The 20,322-nt window shown below is 40.7% G+C and overlaps 1 protein-coding gene across 1 annotated transcript; it reads right to left on the reverse strand.

Annotated features, from left to right (window-relative positions):
• On the reverse strand, positions 1–13,557 carry LOC147306412 (tumor necrosis factor alpha-induced protein 2-like). Its single transcript, XM_086274504.1, has 12 exons — positions 13,355–13,557; positions 8,923–9,156; positions 8,008–8,653; positions 7,643–7,754; positions 7,313–7,435; positions 6,632–6,726; positions 6,424–6,516; positions 6,198–6,321; positions 5,976–6,095; positions 5,705–5,860; positions 4,384–4,505; positions 1–609 (listed from the first exon to the last, which is right to left on the reverse strand). Exons 1-12 carry the CDS (start codon positions 13,413–13,415, stop codon positions 468–470), a joined length of 2,028 nt encoding a protein of 675 aa, XP_086130630.1. The 5' UTR covers positions 13,416–13,557; the 3' UTR covers positions 1–467.
• Between the last annotated feature and the right edge of the window lie 6,765 nt (positions 13,558–20,322).

Raw genomic sequence — 20,322 nt, forward strand, 5'->3', positions numbered from 1 at the left:
ACTCAACTTACATCTATTTATGTACATGAGACATGTATAATTCTCTGTAATACAATATAGCATAAAATACAACTTATGAAAAAACTAGACTTTAATATCATTGTAGTTTTTAAACAAAACGACATATAATAGAACGACACTGACCTGTTTGTAAGTGTGTAAAAACAGACTCTTGCATACTTATTCACAGTTTCTATGAAATGCACAAAAATTGCCAGCATGAATGTAAAATCTAGCTTATGTATACAGTAACATACAGTAACTACAGCAAGCATTCACCATCACAGAGTCTGCGTATAATAGGGATTTCAGTCTAAGTAGCATCTGAAGGTTTTTCCCTGGCATTCACTCTGTATGTCTTTACAGAGATAGACTGTAACACAATATAATACACAATAATATTGCTGCTGTGCAACCAAACTCTCAGTCAGTGATACTCTAAGAAGCAAATGTGCGGCTCATCTCACTTAAACTTTGGAGAAAAACTTCCGGGTTCCAGGATCAGCACGGCTCTCTTTCAGTGTGTCTGACAGAGTGGTTTTGACGATTTTCCTGTCGGCTTTGGAGATGTTTGTCTTGAGTTTGAGCAGAGCCGAAACATGTTTTTCACTGTTGGTGACAGAAAGAAGAAAGGGTTTTAAAAAAGTGACGTAAAGTCAGAGACTGTGAAAAAAGGATTGTCATGTGAAAGCTGCCACATTTGATATAGAAAAAAAATATATAAAGAAATTGAGCTTTTTTTTTTTAGCTAAATAGAATCTGCAATGTTTTATTTCACTTTCAACATAAGAATAACAGCAGAAGTTCTAACTTCACTGATCCCGTCTAAACTTGTGTTTCATTGCCATGTTATGTCTTTTTCTGTCTGCCCCTGACACACATCCTTCCTGCAAACACTGAAAGCTGTCAGTAACACATCACCATCATCTAAACTGCTGAGAAGAGGGGAGATGGAAAATGTGACTCAGTCCACCTCTGTTGGAAATGTGACAATAGGTGGAACTCCTACTGCTGAAATGGATCCGTGCCTGAAATGCATGTGATTCTCCATGTGATGGCAAAACCCATGGTCACACTCTACAGTTGGTAACTCTCGTGTATTTTTATTTCTTCATTTGAACACAATAACACACTTTAGTTTCCAATAAGTTTATTGATTGGTTTAAGCACATTCGTTCAATTTGTAAGCGCACATTTAGTTTACTTATTGTGACATGGGACCCTGTAACACACACACACAGTCTCGAAAGTGAAAGGAACAGTTCTTTGTTTATGCACACACTCCTCACTCTGTGTCACACACACACGTCTCATGTCAGCTCTCACTGCCAAACAGAACACACAGTTATTGAAACAGTCAGGCACACCTGTTCTTCCCGCCTGCGCACCGCCCTGCGAGCTCACTGTGTCACTCCTCCGCTGCAGCAGGCCAGAAACCACACCTCCCCCACACACCCCCACCGCCCGACTGAGGCCAGCCGAACGTACACCCCCGCGAGCAGGAGAGGAAATCGGCCACAACCACCAAAAGTTAGGTGTGAACAGCAGCGGCTCCCCACAGAGAGCCTGTTTTAGCTGCACAAACGCCACCTGGCACTGGACCAGATCGGGGGCACCTTTCCTGGTGAGATCGGTCAAGCGGCTGGCCAGGTCCGCGAACCTAGGCACAAACCGGCAGTAGTAGCCTGCCAGCCCCAGGAGACGTCCCACCTCCTTTTTGGTCTTCCGGCGCAGACAGGATGCAATCGCTGCTGTTTCCTCCACCTGCGGACGCACCTGCCCGTGACAGACTCCCCAACCTGTGCAGTTTTGCTCTCAGGTCCAGCACGTACTGAATCTCATTTTTCACGGGGCTCGACCCTTTCTCCCAGTTTTCTTTAATCAGGTCGAGCACCTTCTATGGCTGTCTGCTCTACAGCAACTCAAAGGAGAAAATCCTGTGGAGGTCTGGGGTACCTCCCTCACTGCAAACAGAGGGTCTAACCAGCGATCCCAATTGCGTTCATCCTCATGTATGAACTTATGAATCATGGACTTTAAAGTCTTGTTCAGCCGCTCCACCAGCCTGTCAGTCTGAAGGAGGTAGACACTGGTCTGAGCAGATTTAATGCCCAGTAATTTTTATAGCTCCTTTAGTGTGCGAGACATGAACGCCGTGCCCTGGGTGGTCAGTATTTCTTTTGGAATACCGACCTGGGAGATGACCTTAAACAGGGCTTGCGCACACTTTTCTGCCTCCTCCCCCCAGAGTCAGTGTTAGATGACCCCACGTCTCATCCCCGCATACTGCCCCAGCAAGCTATGTAACCCTGGCCAATTAGTTGGTGTCCAAAATTAGGGGATGCAACAGGCGCTGACCAACTGCCGCCTTTACCCCTTGCGTTTTGCCCTTGTATTGTAGCAGAAGCGGCACCACAGGATACTTGTGTCCCCATACACACATTTCACCTCCACCCATTCTGCTTCCAACGCCCCAGGCTGAACCAAGCTTTGGTGGACCAGGATCTGCGTCCAGCCCGAGTCCACCTTCTTGACACCTTACCGGAATGTGCTACGTACCTCCGGGACCAGGGGCGGGTGCTGTAGCCCCGGCGACGCTGGACGCGGAACACCCGTCCCAACTCATTGGACATTCCCGCAGTAGGTGCCCCGGCCACACACACTTCCAGGACTCTGTGCGGCTCCCCGTGGCTCAGAAGCGCGGCCCCGTGGCCGTCGGGCAATTCTGGGCCACCGGCCTAAAGCAGCGCTGTGAAGGGGTTTGTGGGACCCCACACGCCGGCGCCTAAACTCAGCGTTTGATGAGCTCCGCCGTGTAGCCTCCGGTCTGGTGGCAGGTGATGGAAGCGGACCCAGTGGGCAGTGGCCTCGGCCAGCCCCTCAAAAAACACTGCTCGAGGACCACGAAGTTCAGCACACACGCCTCCTCCAGTGATGGCCCTGAACGTAGCCCCGGACTAGGGCTGGGTATCGTCACTGATTTCTAGAATCGATTCAATTCCGATTCACAAGGTCCCGAATCGATTCGATTCGATTCAATTCAATTCGATTTGAATCTGGGAAATTTTGACAGTCAGAAATATTATAATTCAGATCAGTACATTTACATATTTTTGTATCTATAAAAAGGAAGCTGACACACGCAAGACTTTATCAAAGGTGTGAGCGTCACAGCAGATGCCTTTGTGTCAAAGTAGCTGAAGATAAAACACAGAAAAACATGAAGGCGAGTTTCCTGGCCTGGGATTTTATAAAAATATTCTGCAGTACATCAAAAACGAAAGAAAACCATTAATCAACATATGAACGTTACCTCTGGAGTTACAGCGGTTTTATTAGAGACACGACTAAGCGTTTTGCATTTTGCATCATTTTAAAAAGTTTACATTTGTTCAGTATTGAACGGCAGAAATTAGGTTTTCTTTCTGGAAGAATGTAAAAGGGAAAAAAAACGTCGGCCGACAGCGCTGTAAACAACGGTAGAGTTGTGCGTAACAAGCAAGCGAATAATGAAGAAAACAGATTTTTAGACGGGAAACTGTTGTTGAAGAGAGGGGGGGGGAGGGGGGGAGAGCTGTGCATCGTGGTGGAAGCAAAACAGTAAAAGTCAGAGTGAATTCATGACGATGTTTATGTGAAGCGTAGTTTGGATCTTCTTTTGCTGCTGGTTCAGTCAATATTGTTCGGAGAGACATCAAACTAACAGCTTTAGAATCAGCGCATGAAGGGCGTGAACACAAAGCGCCGACCCGCCGAAACATCAGAATCAGCGAGCTGTCAGCTTTCAGCCCCGACTGTGAGAAGGGCGACATCTAACTGATTCTGAGCCGCGGGTTGCGCTGTGTGTTTAAGTCTTTGTGCAGAATCCGTGTTCCTGCTCTCATTTACTGTCTTAGCTGTTTGGTGGTTCTTGAAATTTTGTGAGATTTCACCAGAGATTCTGGCATTTCGGGCAAAATAAATTTATATTAAAAAATTGATTCAGGATTTTAATGAATCGATTTTACGTTATCCAAGCCAGAATCGATTTTAATCAATAAATCGATTATAAAAACCCACCCCTACCCCAGACCTTTGCTAAACTGAAGACCAGAACAAGACAGTTTGGTTTCTGGTGCCACATTTGGAAAAAACTCTCCTTTTAACTCTAATTAACAAGAATTATTGACTTCATCTACTCACAGCTGCTGCTGCTTCTCTCATGCCAGCATGTTTTATTTAGTTCTCTGTTTCAGTGCACTATCAGTGAGACTGGTAATGTAAAATAGAAAGGCAGCACATCTACTTTCAGCTCATGTTAGTTCCCATGAATGTAGCTCATCCTGCTCACAAGATATATCTGATACCAATTAAGATGTTTCGCTCAGTCAGCTTCCTGTTTACCTGAGGTCGGGATAAGCAGATCCCAGTGAAACGATTTGCATCTGTATGGCAGGAATATCTTGGAGTTTTAGCACTTCTGCAATCTTGGTCAGGATTTCCTTTAACCAGTCTTGTTTGGATCCCTGTGAAGACAAATCAGCGACGTCAGTTTAGTCTGCAAGTTTCCCCAAACTGTAATCAGCATAGCTGCTGTTTTTGGAAATAATGATGTTTTTTCTTCTGGAGTAATTGCACTGGAATTTTAAGCTAGCTGGGCAGTAAATGTGAATTTTAAATTCTTTCAGTTACACAGGCTGAAAATTTGCTCCAGTCCTGTACTGCAATGGCAAAGGATTCATTTTAGCTTATTATAATCCCTGTATCATAATAGTGACCCCCTCCCACTCCTTGTCCTCTCATCATTCCAGATCCAATATCTATTGAGAAATGTCTTTTTTCTATTTCTTACTGATTTTTCTTTTTATTCACTTGATTTTAAAAGTATAACCAAAGTAAGAGGGTAAATTTCAAAACTTAAATACAGCCCGTCAACGGTTCTTTTAGTGTAGTTAGTTGAATTTGTGACTAAGGTTGTTCGCCTCATTCCGCTTCCTTGGTACCACCAACACCCAGGTCCTCAAGTGGGAGCCCACCATCACCTCCGTCATAAGGCCCAGCAGAGGATGTACTTGCTGAGGCAGCTGAAGAAATTCAACCTGCCAACAACACTGCAATCATTGAGTCCATCCTCATCTCCTCCATTACCGTGTGGTATGATGGAGCCACCATCAGGGACAAACAGACTGCAGCGTGTTGTGTGCTCTGCTGAGATGGTGATTGGCTGCAGACTCCCATCTCTGCAGCACCTGTACACCTCCAGGACACTGGGGCGTGCAACTCGGATCACAGCTGACCCTTCTCATCCTGGACACAGCTTGTTCGACCTGCTCCCCTCAGGCAGAAGAACAGTTTCTTCCCCTCTGCTGTTGGACTCATGAACAATAACCATATGACTGTTCCCACCACAAACACATGACACTATACTGTGTTCTGTGCATCTGTTCCATTTTTGCACTGATCATCACCTGCATACATGTATATATCAATCTGCTTAGCACTTTTAATTTAAATTTTTATGTTTATTTAAGCGTTTGTCTCACAGTATGTTTTGCAATAAGTACCACAGCAATTTCCTAATGTTGTAAACCTGCTCAACATTTGACAATAAAACCCTTTCTGATTCTGATTCACCCTGTCAAACAATGTTTTGCTGATCAGTGTTTGTGCTTGATTGATTTAATTTGTGTCTCAGTTAAAGTGTGCATTAAAGATCAAGTCTCACCATTTTGGCAAACAGCTCGTGCAGTTTCTCTCCATTTTCTTGCACAGTCTCGTAAGCCTTCTGCTGCTGATTGCTGTCCTTCAGTTTGACCTCTCCTTTCAGGAGACTCTGGACATATTCCACTGTCATTTCCTGGTAAAGCCGACCAATCAGCTCCTGAATTTAAACCAAGTATTTAAGTAGTCAGAGCACATCATAATCCTTTTACTAAAAAGGTGGCAATGAAGGCAATAATGGCCATTCAGTCCATTATAAAGTTTCCTCCTTTTACCTGGTAAGAGGACTGACTGGAACCCTGAAGTTCTTGAAGCTCGTCTTCAGTGCTGTTCAGCAGCTTCTCAAACGTGTTCTTCTTCGGCCAGTCACTGGTTCCCACCTTCTGGTAGTGTGGCTGTGTGGGGAACAAATAACACAGTTTTTTAAAATCTTTGATTAAAACATGTTAGGATTTAATCCTGAGGATTATTGATATCTGCAGTTGTAAATAACTTACTTTGAGGATCTTGTGCACAGGGGTTAATAAATAAGTGTGGGCAGACTGTTTCATCTCAGTCAGGACCTGCAAACAGTTTTCCCGCACATTCTCTGGGAACAGATCGTGCTTCTCAAAGAAGTCCCTTTAGACAGACCACACAGGACACATTAGCTCACAGTGAAGTATTCTCCTGTTATGATGAAGTTAAAATCTGAATTTCCATCTAACTGGATCAGAAACATACCTGAACTGTTCGACACAGCTGAGGTTTGCCTTTATGAAAGCTTTGCTGTGCCGTTTGTTCTGCCTTATGATGTCTTCATGAAACTCTTTATACCTGCAGAAGATTAAAAACAGTTTTCACTTTTACTATCTTGTTATTACCAAACATAAAACTAAAATGTATTTTCAAATGACAATATTTAAAAGACAGCCTTGTGAAGCCTTGTTACCTCTGCATGAAGTCTGTCAGGTTGGATGTTATTTCCTGGGCCTTGTGTCGGTCTCTTACAGTTATATGTGCTGATGTCACCATGCCGTTGATCAACTGAAGACAAATGGATTGACAAATCAGTGTCAGTTTTAAGTTCTCAAAGCACTTTACACAGCAATGCACTTCCATCATTTTCAGATCCAGTTAAACACCAGGAACCAAACCCAGTGCTTTACAATGTTAGTGACAAACCCAAGTGATTAAACTACAGAACCATGGGAGGGTTTGAAACTGTGACGCTGATCCGACAGTAAACGAGTTTCTATAAATGACCCAAACAAAAATAATTGTCTTCCTTGTTTGTTAATCTTTTTCTCAAAGTTTCTCAAAGTCTTTTTCAGTTTGGTTAATATGTGCAGCAGGCTGGAAAATATTTGTCGGCACTTCTTAAGTGTTCTACAGTGAATAACAGAGGAAATGTGATGTCAAAACAATGTTACGTCAATATTTAACCACAACATAGCAATTTATTCAAAGCCTCTCATCATGGTCAACAATTAGAAGTCAACAAATGCAGGACTCACTATAAGGATCCTTGAAGTTGGCCACCACAAGTGACACCTTTCACATTGTATTAATACATTTTCATAAAAGCATCGATTTCAGCCTTTTTAATAACAAGTTTATGCAGCAACTGTACCTGGATGACATCATAGGCCACAGGACTGGCGTAGCAACCATCATCTCTTGTCGGCTCCTTTCCTTGATCCCACTCTTTCTTTGCTTCATCCAATACTCGGCCAATATAAATCATCAGGTCGCTCTAAACACACAACAACACACAGCTGCCAGTTTTAAACCGCTTTCATGTGTAAAGATTTAATTACTGACAGTAATAATTACATCTACAATATTATGTTCAAAAAAATTAAACCAGCAACTCTTTGATGCTGCATTTACACATCTCACTTTAAGCCCTGCAATGACCATACTGATTAACTGGATACACGCCTCAGATACACTGTGTTACCTGTTGTTTGCTGAGGTACTGCTCCTCCAGAGGTTTCAGTAACTCGTCAGGAAGCAGGTTTCCCAGCGCTTCAGTATTGATATTACTGGCCAGCTCAGGTTTTTCAAGGATTCTGGTACACAGAGCAGATAACACATGAGTTTCTATAAACAACCCAAGTTGTGTTTAGTCTACAAAAATGGCATTTTATTTAGCACATTAAGAAAACAAGAAATTAGCTGTTACATTTGTATTATTATTCACTATCTGTAATTGCTCAGGTATTTATTCTTCTAAAAACAATGAAGGACCTCACACTGACAGACATCATCATGTTTAGTCACAGAAAGATGCTGCTTCAAACAATAATTGAACTGGTGGCTTACCCTGGATAAAACTCCTTCACCCATCGCAGGAGGAAGCTGCAGTCCTTGTCATCCAGAACAAAGTCTGCAATCTGTTTGAGTCTTGCGCTGAAAGTTTGATGGTACTGTCTTGCATAAAAGTTACAGATGTCCATCTCTGGTGGGTAGCAGTTGTTCACAATCTCCACCACCCACTGCAGGTCTTCCTTCAGCTGCTTGCCCATGGACTGGATGTCTGCCTGGATCGAGGACTGGTTCACCTGATCACCAATGAGGCTTGATGGGTTCTCCAAACGACTATACACTAATTCATGAAGCACTTTGTCATGGTGCTCCTTCCACTTCTTGGGCCTCCAGGCTGGTGGCGTCCGGCATATTTGTCCCCACAGCTGGTCCTGCTCTTCCTCAAGCTTGATGGCTTTCACTGCTGATATCAAAGCAAACACCTCTTCCTCACAGCTGAGAGAAAGACTCTGCTGCACGGTCTGCTCTAAATGCTTTTCAAGGGCTTCATAGTCTGCAGCAAGCTTTTTTACTGCTTCCTCGTGAGCTTTGAGTGCATCAGCCTCTGTTATCTCTCCAAACAGATGTTTCTCCCTGTCTATCAACAGTTGAGCGGCTTCGAACAGGTTTTGTCCTTCAAGGCATTCCTCAAAAGTAGTAGTCACTGGTGGACAAAAACAAAGATAAATAATCTTCAAACAGTTCATATTTCTCCTAAAATAAGGTATTTAACATTTCTGGAAGAAATGGAGAACCTTATTTCTGTAATAGAGGTGTTTTTTACACATCAGCACTATTTTCCACAAAATTTTGTGGAACAACCGTAACATCAATTTCCTTTCTTTTTTTAATATGTCACACAAAACATAATTTAGTTGAGATACAGAGGGTTAACAGGAAATAGCTAATAACAGCTGGATGTATGTCACCTACCAACTGGCCGCTCTTCTTCAGTAGGTGATTGGTGTCCATCAGTAGTGGAAGGACCGTTGTCACTGGGTTGACCTGTGGGGCTTCGCCAGAACTTTTTAAACCATTTTCCTCCAGCTCTTAAAGTTTGTTCAGGGGAACTGTTGGACGTGCCTGTTGTGGATGAATCCGACTGTGTCCGCATTCTTCTCCAGGTTGTAAAACGTGACCAACAGGCCAAGAAAGGTGCTGAGAAATCTGCAATTTAAAAAAAAAACTGTTTTAATATACATTTTTTTAATATGATTGGCATAAACGAAACATTTTAGCCTTGTGTATAGCATGACCGTGAAATTAAAAATAGATTAAACCATAAATCTGCAATATGTACATTGTCATAATACATAATAATCAATAAATAAATACATTGAATTGCTTTGAATTCCAATAAGATTACATAAAGAACAAGTGAAACTGTCATGTTTCATGCAGGAAGGAAGATGAAAAAACACTTTTTACAGAACAACACATTTAAAAATGAGACATAAACAACATCAGCCCTAACACAACAAAGAAAACTACTGACATCATCCAATCGAATTACAACAATACACCAAAGTAAGTCTGTAAAAAGTATTTTTGTGGCCAAACAAACTATCCACATGATATATATCTATAAAGAACATAAAACATCTTTCAGATTCTACGTCACAGTCACTGCTTTGAAAGTAACTGCAGCTGCTGTGAGCTTTTATGCCTAACGAGACAAGCTCCTCCTGCTCAGACGATGTAGGGAAATTTCAGAGAGACCCACAGAGCCACGCATGCAATCCCTCCCCTTCCAAAGCGCGCGCACACACACGCACGCACTTAACCAGATTGTTTGCAGGTCAGAAAGTCTCGGTGCGTAGTATGCTTTGGATGGCACTGACAAATAAAGACTTTTGCTTTTGTTTGGTGACTCAGTGAAACATCGAGCTGACTGTTATGACAGACAAACATAAAAGCAAATGAAATAAAATGTTTGAAAACAAATCTGAACAAGTACTAAAATGATTTTTCTTTCTGCCAAATGATGTATCCTTGCAATTTTCTGTTGTTACAGCAGCATTCAGGACCAGAATAACGCACTAATGCAGTCACAAAAGTAAATGATGCTTTAACTTGGTTTGGGTATCAGTTAATTATTAAAGGTTCATTTGTACATGTGAACAGACTCTTTAGATCTGTTATTTTGTTTTAATACAGAAAAAGTCCAGTATGACTTACTTACTTATTTTGGTTTCATATTGTCATCGCCTGGTCAGAGACTTCATCATTTCTTCACTACCAGACACACTGGACCCACTACAGTTCGCTTACCGTCCAAATCGTTCCACAGACGATGCCATCTCTCATCTCCTCCACACATCACTCACTCACTTGGACACTAGAAGGGGGAATTATGTTAAAATGCTCTTCATAGACTACAGCTCTGCATTTAACACCATAATTCCCTCCACACTCACCACCAAGCTGGAGCATCTGGGACTCAGCTCATCTATGTGTCAGTGGATCTCCAACTTCCTAACTGGCAGACCACAGGCAGTAAGGATGGGCGGACATGTCTCAGCCTCCACCACTCTCAGCACTGGAGCCCCCCAGGGGTGTGTTCTGAGCCCCCTGCTGTACTCTTTGTACACATATGACTGTGTGGCCACTACCAGCTCCACCACCATCATCAAGTTTGCTGACGACACCGTCGTGGTGGGCCTGATCTCTGATAACAACGAGACGGCCTACCTGAAGGAGATTAGGAATCTGGAGAACTGGTGCCAGAGGAACAACCTCCTTCTAAACGTCAGTAAGACAAAGGAGCTGATAGTGGACTTCAGCACTAAGCAGGAGAGGAACTACCAGACCCCCGTCATCAACGAGTGCCCAGTGGAGAGAGTGGACAGCTTCAAATACCTCGGAGTTCACATCACGCAGGACCTGTCATGGTCCTGTCACATCAACACCGTGGTGAAAAAGGCCCGACAGCGTCTCTACCACCTCAGACGCTTGAGAGACTTCCAACTGCCCTCCAAGGTGCTCAGGAACTTTTACTCGTGCACCATAGAGAGCATCCTGGCGGGAAACATCTTAACCTGGTTCGGGAACAGCACCATGCAGGACAGACGAGCTCTACAGAGGGTTGTGCGGTCAGCTGAGCGCACCATCCGCTCCGAGCTCCCTGACCTGCACTCAATCTACAGCAGGCGGTGCTGGACCAAGGCCAGGAAGATCGTGAAGGACCTCAGCCATCCCAACAACAGACTGTTCTCTCTGTTGAGGTCAGGAAAGCGATTCCGCTCCCTGAAGACCAACACAGAGAGAATGAGGAGGAGCTTCTTCCCGCAGGCGATACGGTCTCTCAATCACACCACCACACAGTACTGACCCACACATACAGTTCTTACACACACACTGGACTTTCTGGACTTTGGTTTTGCACAACACTGGTCACTATATTCTTCATTTCCGGTTAATACTTGTACAGCTGCTGTTATTGTGTATATATTTATTTATATTTAGATTTCTTCATACATTCTTATATAGTTCTATATTGTGTATTGTGTATTTTGTTGTACAGTTATTTTATTTTCAACTTTAATTTATATATTTATCTTTATCTTATTCTTCCCAGTTAAATTTACCCTTCATTCTAATTTGTGTTGTACAGTTATTTCATTTTTAACCTTAATTTATATTTTATTCCTTCCTAGTTAAATTTACCCTTTTTAATTTTTCATATTTATTTCCTATCTTATTCATAGCCTTTTCCTTTTTTGTTTTCTTTAGGTCACGAGCAGTTGTCCAAGCATTTCACTACATATCGTACTGTGTATGACTGTGTACGTGACAAATAAAATTTGAATTTGAATTTGAATTTCTTTCTGGTGTTTACATTGCATCTTTTAAACGACTGACATCCACTTTGACCTTTCTGCTGCTGTGTGGATACACACTGCAGGTATATCTTTTACTAAGTCAAACAAACATTTATCCAGGCCTGGGTTACAGAGGGCTGCAGTCTACACAGAGACACCCAGATCTCTCTCTCCCTAGCTCTTCCAGTATAGGGCACTGAGCTGTTCCTGGGTCATCCAGGAGAATCTCTCCAGTGTAGGGGTGTGCCTGAGAGCCTTATCCCAGCTGGATATGCTTGAAAGCTCTCACCTAGGAGCCTCCCTAGTCACATATCCACACCAGTGGCTGCTTTCCATGTGGAGGAGCAGCAGTTCTGAGATTCTCACCCCATCTCTAAGTGAAAGTCCCCCTACCCTCTTAGAAAGGTTATTTCCAGCATTTGTATCCACAGTCTCATGTTTTTGGTCCCTACCAAGAGCTCTTGGCCATTAGTGAGTGTAGGAACATAGACCAGCTAAATGTCACCATTTAATTTAAGACAAAAAATACAAAAAAAACCCCACCCACATTATCTGTAAAAAAGGTGCTTGCTCAGGTAGTCCAGCAGGTCGTTTACCAGTTGGAAGGTCTGCGGATTGATCCCTGGCTCCTCCAAACTGTGTGTGGAAGTATCCTTGGGCAAGATACTGAACCCTGAGTTAATCCTGATGCATTCATCAAAGTGTTAGTGTGTTCATGACTGAGACTTTGGCATCAAACACCATTTCTGCAATTTGTATGAGTCCTACAGTCCTGTCAAAAGGACACAGTGGACTTCTATGTTGATGCCACATTAGTGGCGGTTGGGCAAACAGAGTACACAGACTTTCTGTTCAAATTAAAAGGAACAACAGCTTGGTCAGGCAGAAAGGATTTTACTCAACATTGTGGAAGAGGTGCCAGGAGATGAGTTGGAGCAAGGCAGGATCAGAGCGCTCTGAAGGCTTTAAGTATTATGATGTCTAGATGGAGAAATGACAACAACACATACACGCACAAACCCCTGCGTAGGCTCCTCTAAACCCTTTAGCTCTTTGCTCTGTTGCGCTATATAAACACCAGTCCATTTAAGATGCCTTTCTTTCTTGATCCTGATCTGGGAGATGTAATTATTGGACTAACAAAAAGAAAACGACAAGCACACACTCGTACACTTTGGGAGGAAATCCACGCAGGTGCAGGAAGAACATGCAAACGCTCCACATGAAGGCCCCGCTTGTTGCTGTAGAGCGCTAACCACTAAAGTGAGGCACAAAAGGTCAAAACCAGTTTTGTTTTCTTGCTCTGGCGTTTTTTCAGATCTAAGGCAATTGTTCTTCCCCTTCAAGACCCTCTATGATTTCATACAAAATTGCAACAGCAATTGAGAAACATTCAAAGTGTCTCTTTTGCAATTTAAATGACTTCAACTGATTTTTATAGTAACATTTTTGTCAGTTAAAAGTGTCAGCCACATTCGACCTGTGTGGTCTTTACTGCCTACAACTTAAATTTCCTGCTGTGATGCAGTAACAGTTTTTCTTACCCTTCACTCTGCAGGATCTGCAGGATCTGCGGGGGAAGCAGCGGGGAAATGTCGAACACATTTTCCTTAATGCAGCAACTAACAGTCGTGTCTCAGCAGCAGTGATGGGAATAACGGCGTTACAAGTAACGGCGTTACTTTTTTCACTAATGAGTAATCTGGGTTACCGTCACTAACAAGAAAATGCAGTGCGGTCGCGTTACTATTTTTCAACAAGCAGACAGTCAAAGCTGTCTTCAGCTTACCGCATCTTATATCAGTTCCATGTAAGTAGCTGTCTACGTAAGTAATCTGGGCACAACAGCTTTAAGCAGCTAGGCGCGCTCCCGCAGACGGTTATCACTTTCTGGCAGACATCACTTTTTGGCACAACACCTGGAGTTAATGGGGCAAAACAATCACATGAGTGCTGCTGTTTGACTGAGGAAGAATAAAGTAGTCGTGTTAAGCCAATCACATGACCACTTCAAGACAAAGCAACAAGGTAATATTTACCAGTTTTTAAATTGTGTTAATAGGCCACGTAAAACCAGAGTCATGATAAACAATATACACGCGTGTTTTTTCCTGAATACTTTCATCACTTTTAGCAAGCTAGCAAGCACTCTCTGCTTATGAGCAAAAAATTAAAAAACAAACAAACCAAAAAACAGCCGGTTCCTGTTGGTGGAAAAATGCACCATGTCGACCAATCAAAAAATGATATGGCAATATGACATTTGGTTGTTTAGGGAAGTTTTAGGAGTGACGGCGAGAGAGAGAGAGAGAGAGAGAGAGAGAGAGTGTGAGTGAGTGAGAGAGAGAGAGAGAGACAGCAGAAAAAAGAGAGAGAGCGAGTTTTAAGATGTGAGAGATTTGTGACGTTTAGCGTGTTTGGAGTGTGTAGTTAATGTGTTGTCTTGTGTAGTTAGTGTGTAGTGTTGTGGATAGTTTTGTGTTGTGTGTCATAACAATGAGGCGGTTGCTGTCTCCAGGTAGAAACAGGAGTGATACACCTGCTGCTGTCACTCCTGTAGGTATCAGGCTGTGATGTTCTTCTTTACAGTGGACAGAAATTATTGTTTGGAGTGGCACAAATAATTTGTGTGGCATCTTATTGAATGCAGCTGATTGTTATATAAATAGTTTGAAGTGGTTAATTTAAAAGGGGTAAAAGGTAAATGGCTGCAAACAGCTTTGGTGTTTGCAAAAAGTGTGCATAGGATTTTAAAATTGACCATTTATATTGCATTTAAAGTTATGAAATATGATTCATTAACCATGTTTGTGGTTGTTACATTAAAAATATAACTTTCTACTCAGATTTTATGGTTTTTGTTTCATTTTAGATCAATTGTGTTAATACAGTATGTCAAAATGAAAACATGACTGTAAATTCAGACATGTGAGGTTGTGCTGAAAAGGATGATACCAAACAAGGCAAAGTAAACAGTATTTAAAGGTGAAATGTAGAGGAAATATCAAAAGTAGTTAAAAATTGCCAATTACACCCTGGACCCCAGAGGGTTAAACATTTTTTTTTAAAAAACTAACGCAATAGTTACTTTTCAAGTAATTAATTACTTTTAGAATATTCTAACTCTGTTACCAACTCAGTTACTTTTTTTGAAGTACCTAGTAACTATAACTAGAAAAATTTGCATTTCCTGCGAAAATGCAGTGTGGATGCTTTAAAGCTGAAGCTGTCTGCAAAAACTAGCTGAAAAAGCTGAAAAGTTGCAGAAATTGTAAAAACTTTGCAGAAGCAAAGGAACTTTGCTAAAATGGAATAACTTAGCAGAACTGCAATATCTTAGAGGAAACATAATACTTGGCAGAAATACAATAGCATACCAGAACTTAGCAGAAATATTGTAACTTACCAGAAACATGATAACTTCTCAAAAATACAAGAATTTAGGAGAAATAGTATAAGATAACAGAAAGAATGTATTTAGCCAAAAATACTTAAGCATTACAGAAACACTATGATTTAGAAAAATAGTACAACAGAGCAGAAATACTGTGATTTACCAGAGACACTGTGTTGAACTATGAATATTGTAATTTTAAATCAATACTATGTTTCAGCACAAATACTATAATTTGACAGAAATACTATAATTTGGCAGAAATACCATGTTTCAGCACAAATACTCTGGTTTAGCACAAATATTATAACATAGCAGAAATACAATTATATAGCAGAAATGCTATATTTAGAAAGAAAAATATAATATAGTAGAAATAGTATGATTTAGCAGAAATACTACAATATAGCATAATAACAATGATTTAGAACAAATACTATGATTGAACAGAATAGTAATAACTTAAGTGAAAATACTGGAAAATGTAAGATGACAAGCTGAAAAAAAAAAAAACGGAACATGGTTAAGTTCCCTCAAAACTAATTGTTATTCACCTGTGAAAAAAAAAAAATAAAGAAATAAAAATAAATTTAAAAAACAAGAAGGAACAGCCAACAGATACACACAAAATCAAATATGTATACACAAATGCACAGAGAGAGAGACACACGGAGTATGGGCAGAAATCTGTGCCATCAGAAACTGAATTTGAATAAGTTAAATTTGAATTTGAATTGCTCAGACTGAATCTGAATTGTAACTTGAATAAATGCTTTTGAAAACCGAATTTGAATTAGTCTCATTTGAAATTGAATTTATGGTTTGAAAATGATCATCACTAAATTGAAATTGAATTTTATATTTTGAAAATGAATTGATTTGCTTTGAAACTGCATTTTATCCTTTAAAAATTCAGCTCTCGAATAATTTCAGTTTCACTTCTCACCATTCAGTTTCAGTTCTACAATTCAATTTCAGTTCCAAAATTCAGTTTTTTGGAACTTACATCCGGTTCCGGTTCAAGCGCAGATTAATAGAACTACGTTTTACTAGCGGACCGAAAGTGTTACTGACGGGAATCTACAGCATCTTTAGCTGAATTAAGACTTCAGAAGTCATTCGTCATGTCGAATGACCAGCGGATAAACTCTCAGGTTGGTAATAAATGTATTACATGTATAAGAACAAGCATCATGTTAACAAATGATAGCCGTACAGTAACTGTTATGCTTATTGTAGCTGTTAGCTAAAAACGCTAATTTAGCGTAGTTTGCCCTGAATTCAGCTTTGACAACAAATATGATCGACTGTTTCTAGTAGAATTCCAAAGTTGTCATCTTGGACCCTCTCAGAGTACCCCCTCTGTATGCTTGCAGAGACCCCTACAGTAGGGAAACATGCAAAACGGTGTCCAAACCTTTGTATTTTAGCTTTATTTATGTCTTACACAGCATCCCAACTCTTTAGCTAACTTAATAACTTTAGCTAAAGTGAATAGTTAGTCTAATTCATTAGTGCAGCATTACTGGGTCACCTCTGTTTGAAGTGATATAATGTGATATACAACTATCACTGAAACAGCAAACTTTGTAAATAAGCAAACAACACTTCTCATTCTCTAAGCGTTTGGCCACAGCTGTAGATTACACTATCAGTGCTTATTCACTCTTAACAATAATTACATTTCTAAATTTACTTTGTGCATTTACAGGTAAACAATATCTAATATTTTATCTAAATGACTGCTTTGTCTTTGAAAAGGGTGAAGAGCCTGAGGCCGGTGACAGTCCAGTTCTACTCTAAGTACATCCTTACAGTGGCTCACAGGACAAGGCCACATTCCTGTCCTGCCAGAAGAGAAGAGAAGCTTCAGTCTTCATGCAGTTCAACCACACCTGTCATATTCCATACGGCAGGGGTCTCAAACTCCAGTCCTCAAGGGCCAGTGTCATGCAACTTTTCCATGCCCTCGAGGACTGGAGTTTGAGACCCCTGCCGTATGGTGTTTATGCTGTTTTCTACCCCACAGTTACAGCATGTCTGACTGCCTGTTCAGCATATGCAAAAATATATGAGTTTAAGCATGTGATGACTAAGGCCTTCCATTATGGTGTTTGTCATCACATGTCACAGACATCTGGATGATCATTTGGAATAAACAGAAAACTAAAAACTTGTTACTTCATCTTATCTTTATTATTGTTCTTATTTTACATTGTTAGGCATTAGGTTTATTTGTAGTAGTCCTTTCCAACTTCTTTCCCTCTTCCATGTTACTGTGGCAGCTTGTCAGCATCTATTTGGGGTTGGGAGTGGAACAGAAAGTAAGGAAATCCAAAGTGCCATTCAAACCAGGAGAGGTTCTTATATTTCAGAAGAAGGGATTAATTCAAAAGACCTCAATGCCATATTTTATTTAGGAACCCTAGAGAGCACTTTGCAAAATAACACATTCTTATAATTTCACCCTCAGATGAGCCAAGCTACGACTGTCAGGGAAGGTGATGTAGGTACAGAGCATATGAGAGTGGTTAAGTTTGTCTCTTGTCTAGATGAAGGCACAAGAGGGATGGATGGCAAGGCGTAGAGATTCAGTATCTTCAGTCTTCAGTGGACACTCCATTTCTGGCACAAAACACCTGTAACAGATGGTCGATTTAGGAGGTGACCCGACAACTTCAGCCTGTCGAACATATTAATGGAGCAGTATGTTTAAAAATAAAAAATCTAATTAAGTAGAATTATTATGGTAGTTAAACACAGTGATAGTTGTATATCACATTATATCACTTCAAACAGAGGTGACCCAGTAATGCTGCACTAATGAATTAGACTAACTATTCACTTTAGCTAAAGTTATTAAGTTAGCTAAAGAGTTGGGATGCTGTGTAAGACATAAATAAAGCTAAAATACAAAGGTTTGGGCACCGTTTTGCATGTTTCCCTACTGTAGGGGTCTCTGCAAGCACACAGAGGGGGTACTCTGAGAGGGTCCAAGATGACAACTTTGGAATTCTACTAGAAACAGTCGATCATATTTGTTGTCAAAGCTGAATTCAGGGCAAACTACGCTAAATTAGCGTTTTTAGCTAGCAGCTACAATAAGCATAACAGTTACTGTACGGCTATCATTTGTTAACATGACGCTTGTTCTTATACATGTAATACATTTATTACCAACCTGAGAGTTCATCCGCTGGTCATTCGACATGACGAATGACTTCTGAAGTCTTAATTCAGCTAAAGATGCTGTAGATTCCCGTCAGTAACACTTTCGGTCCGCTAGTAAAACGTAGTTCTATTAATCTGCGCTTGAACCGGAACCGGATGTAAGTTCCAAAAAACTGAATTTTGGAACTGAAATTGAATTGTAGAACTGAAACTGAATGGTGAGAAGTGAAACTGAAATTATCCGAGAGCTGAATTTTTAAAGGATAAAATGCAGTTTCAAAGCAAATCAATTCATTTTCAAACCATAAATTCAATTTCAAATGAGACTAATTCAAATTCGGTTTTCAAAAGCATTTATTCAAGTTACAATTCAGATTCAGTCTGAGCAATTCAAATTCAAATTTAACTTATTCAAATTCAGTTTCTGATGGCACAGATTTCTGCCCATAACGGAGGGTCTATGCCAGTCAACCAGTCTGAATATATTATATTTTTTCCAACAATGAGATGCTGCCCTAAACAGGGTCTCTCTCTCTCTCATGCACACACACAGGGAGAGAGAAGCACGTTTTCAGTCAAGCAGCCTGGGAGCTGCTAAATTTGAATCCACAGAGGCTGTGTACTTTTTCCCGCCAAAACAGGTGCACACACGCAGCACAGAGACAGGATTTTTGCAGTCTATTTCTCATAATGACGACTCCCCTCAAACAAATGACCATAATTTCCTAACCGTAGGGGCTAGAACGGTCATTCTTACACCGTTTTGTTCAGAAGAGATGGGGGAATCTTAAAGTGTTGACAATTTATCATTAAAATATGAATTATTAAAGATATTTGACTTCTAATGCACCATAACTGAGTAGAGCAAAGCAAAAACTGCCTTGACTTGCCCTCAAACAACGCTTTCTAACTCTAAATCTATTTAGAGTATCAATATCATTCTTTCACCGTAAGAGACAGCAGGCTTTGGTGAACAGTCATGGAAATTTTCAGGTCTCTGTGGAAATCCATTAAAAAGATATGACGAGAGAAAAAAGTGGTTCATTTCCAGAGTTTGAAATCTGAAGAAATCTGAGCGAAGGACGAATTTCCTACCCTCAAACAAGTCCAATTCATTTCAGAACGGTAATAGGTGAGAAAATAATTCTTGAATTGTGAGCGTCAGGAGTGTCTGAAGATATACTGGGACAAGCCTTATATCTTAACTTTGCTTCGTTAAGGAGATATGACGATTGGAATATGCCTCTCATTACAGAAATCAAGCGGTGATTTTGAACAAGCTCTCCATTGACTTTCTATGGAGAGTTTTGCGACTTTGTGTTGGTCTGAGGAGATTTGCCAAAATTCTATAAATCCCACAACAATGATAGTGACATTTTCGGAAAGCCAGCAAAAATACCCACGTTTTGATGTATAATTTGTGGAAGTTGAGTGAAAATTGAGCAAGTAGCAAGAAGTTGTTCGGACATGAAGAGAAGACTGCAAATCCTTCAGTGGCACACTGGAAGCCAAGTGCATAGCAACCATAACAACGCATGTATTTTGTGAAAAATCACAATTTTGCAACTGAAAACTTTAAGAGGCATAAAAGTAAAACGGTAAAAGATTTGAAAAATCTGATTTATACCTGAATAGCCCAATAATTTGAGAACATTTTAAAGTTTGAATGGTTGTTCTACGTGAAAATATGAGGAAGTAGTTAAGTTTCAGAAACAAGCAAATTTTAGCAGAATTGCAGAAGTTTCCCATTCATTTCAATGGGACAAATTAAGCTTAATATTTTAAAAAGTATAATAGTGAAAAATACCAAAAGACATAGCACACATTAGCAGAAATAGCAGAATAGTTTAAAATTTGAACGGTGAAAATCGGCTGAAAATTGTGGAAGTAGTTAAGTGCCAAAAAGTGTACGGAAGTCCCAAGAGGAACTCAATCCGGTTGTTCAGT

The sequence above is a fragment of the Aulonocara sp. 'chitande type north' Nkhata Bay genome, linkage group LG19 (genome assembly GCF_057382095.1).
Source record: "Aulonocara sp. 'chitande type north' Nkhata Bay isolate Kocher_YH1m ecotype deep benthic linkage group LG19, A_spYH_male_GT1.1, whole genome shotgun sequence".
In the NCBI taxonomy this organism is placed as follows: Eukaryota; Metazoa; Chordata; class Actinopteri; order Cichliformes; family Cichlidae; genus Aulonocara; species Aulonocara sp. 'chitande type north' Nkhata Bay.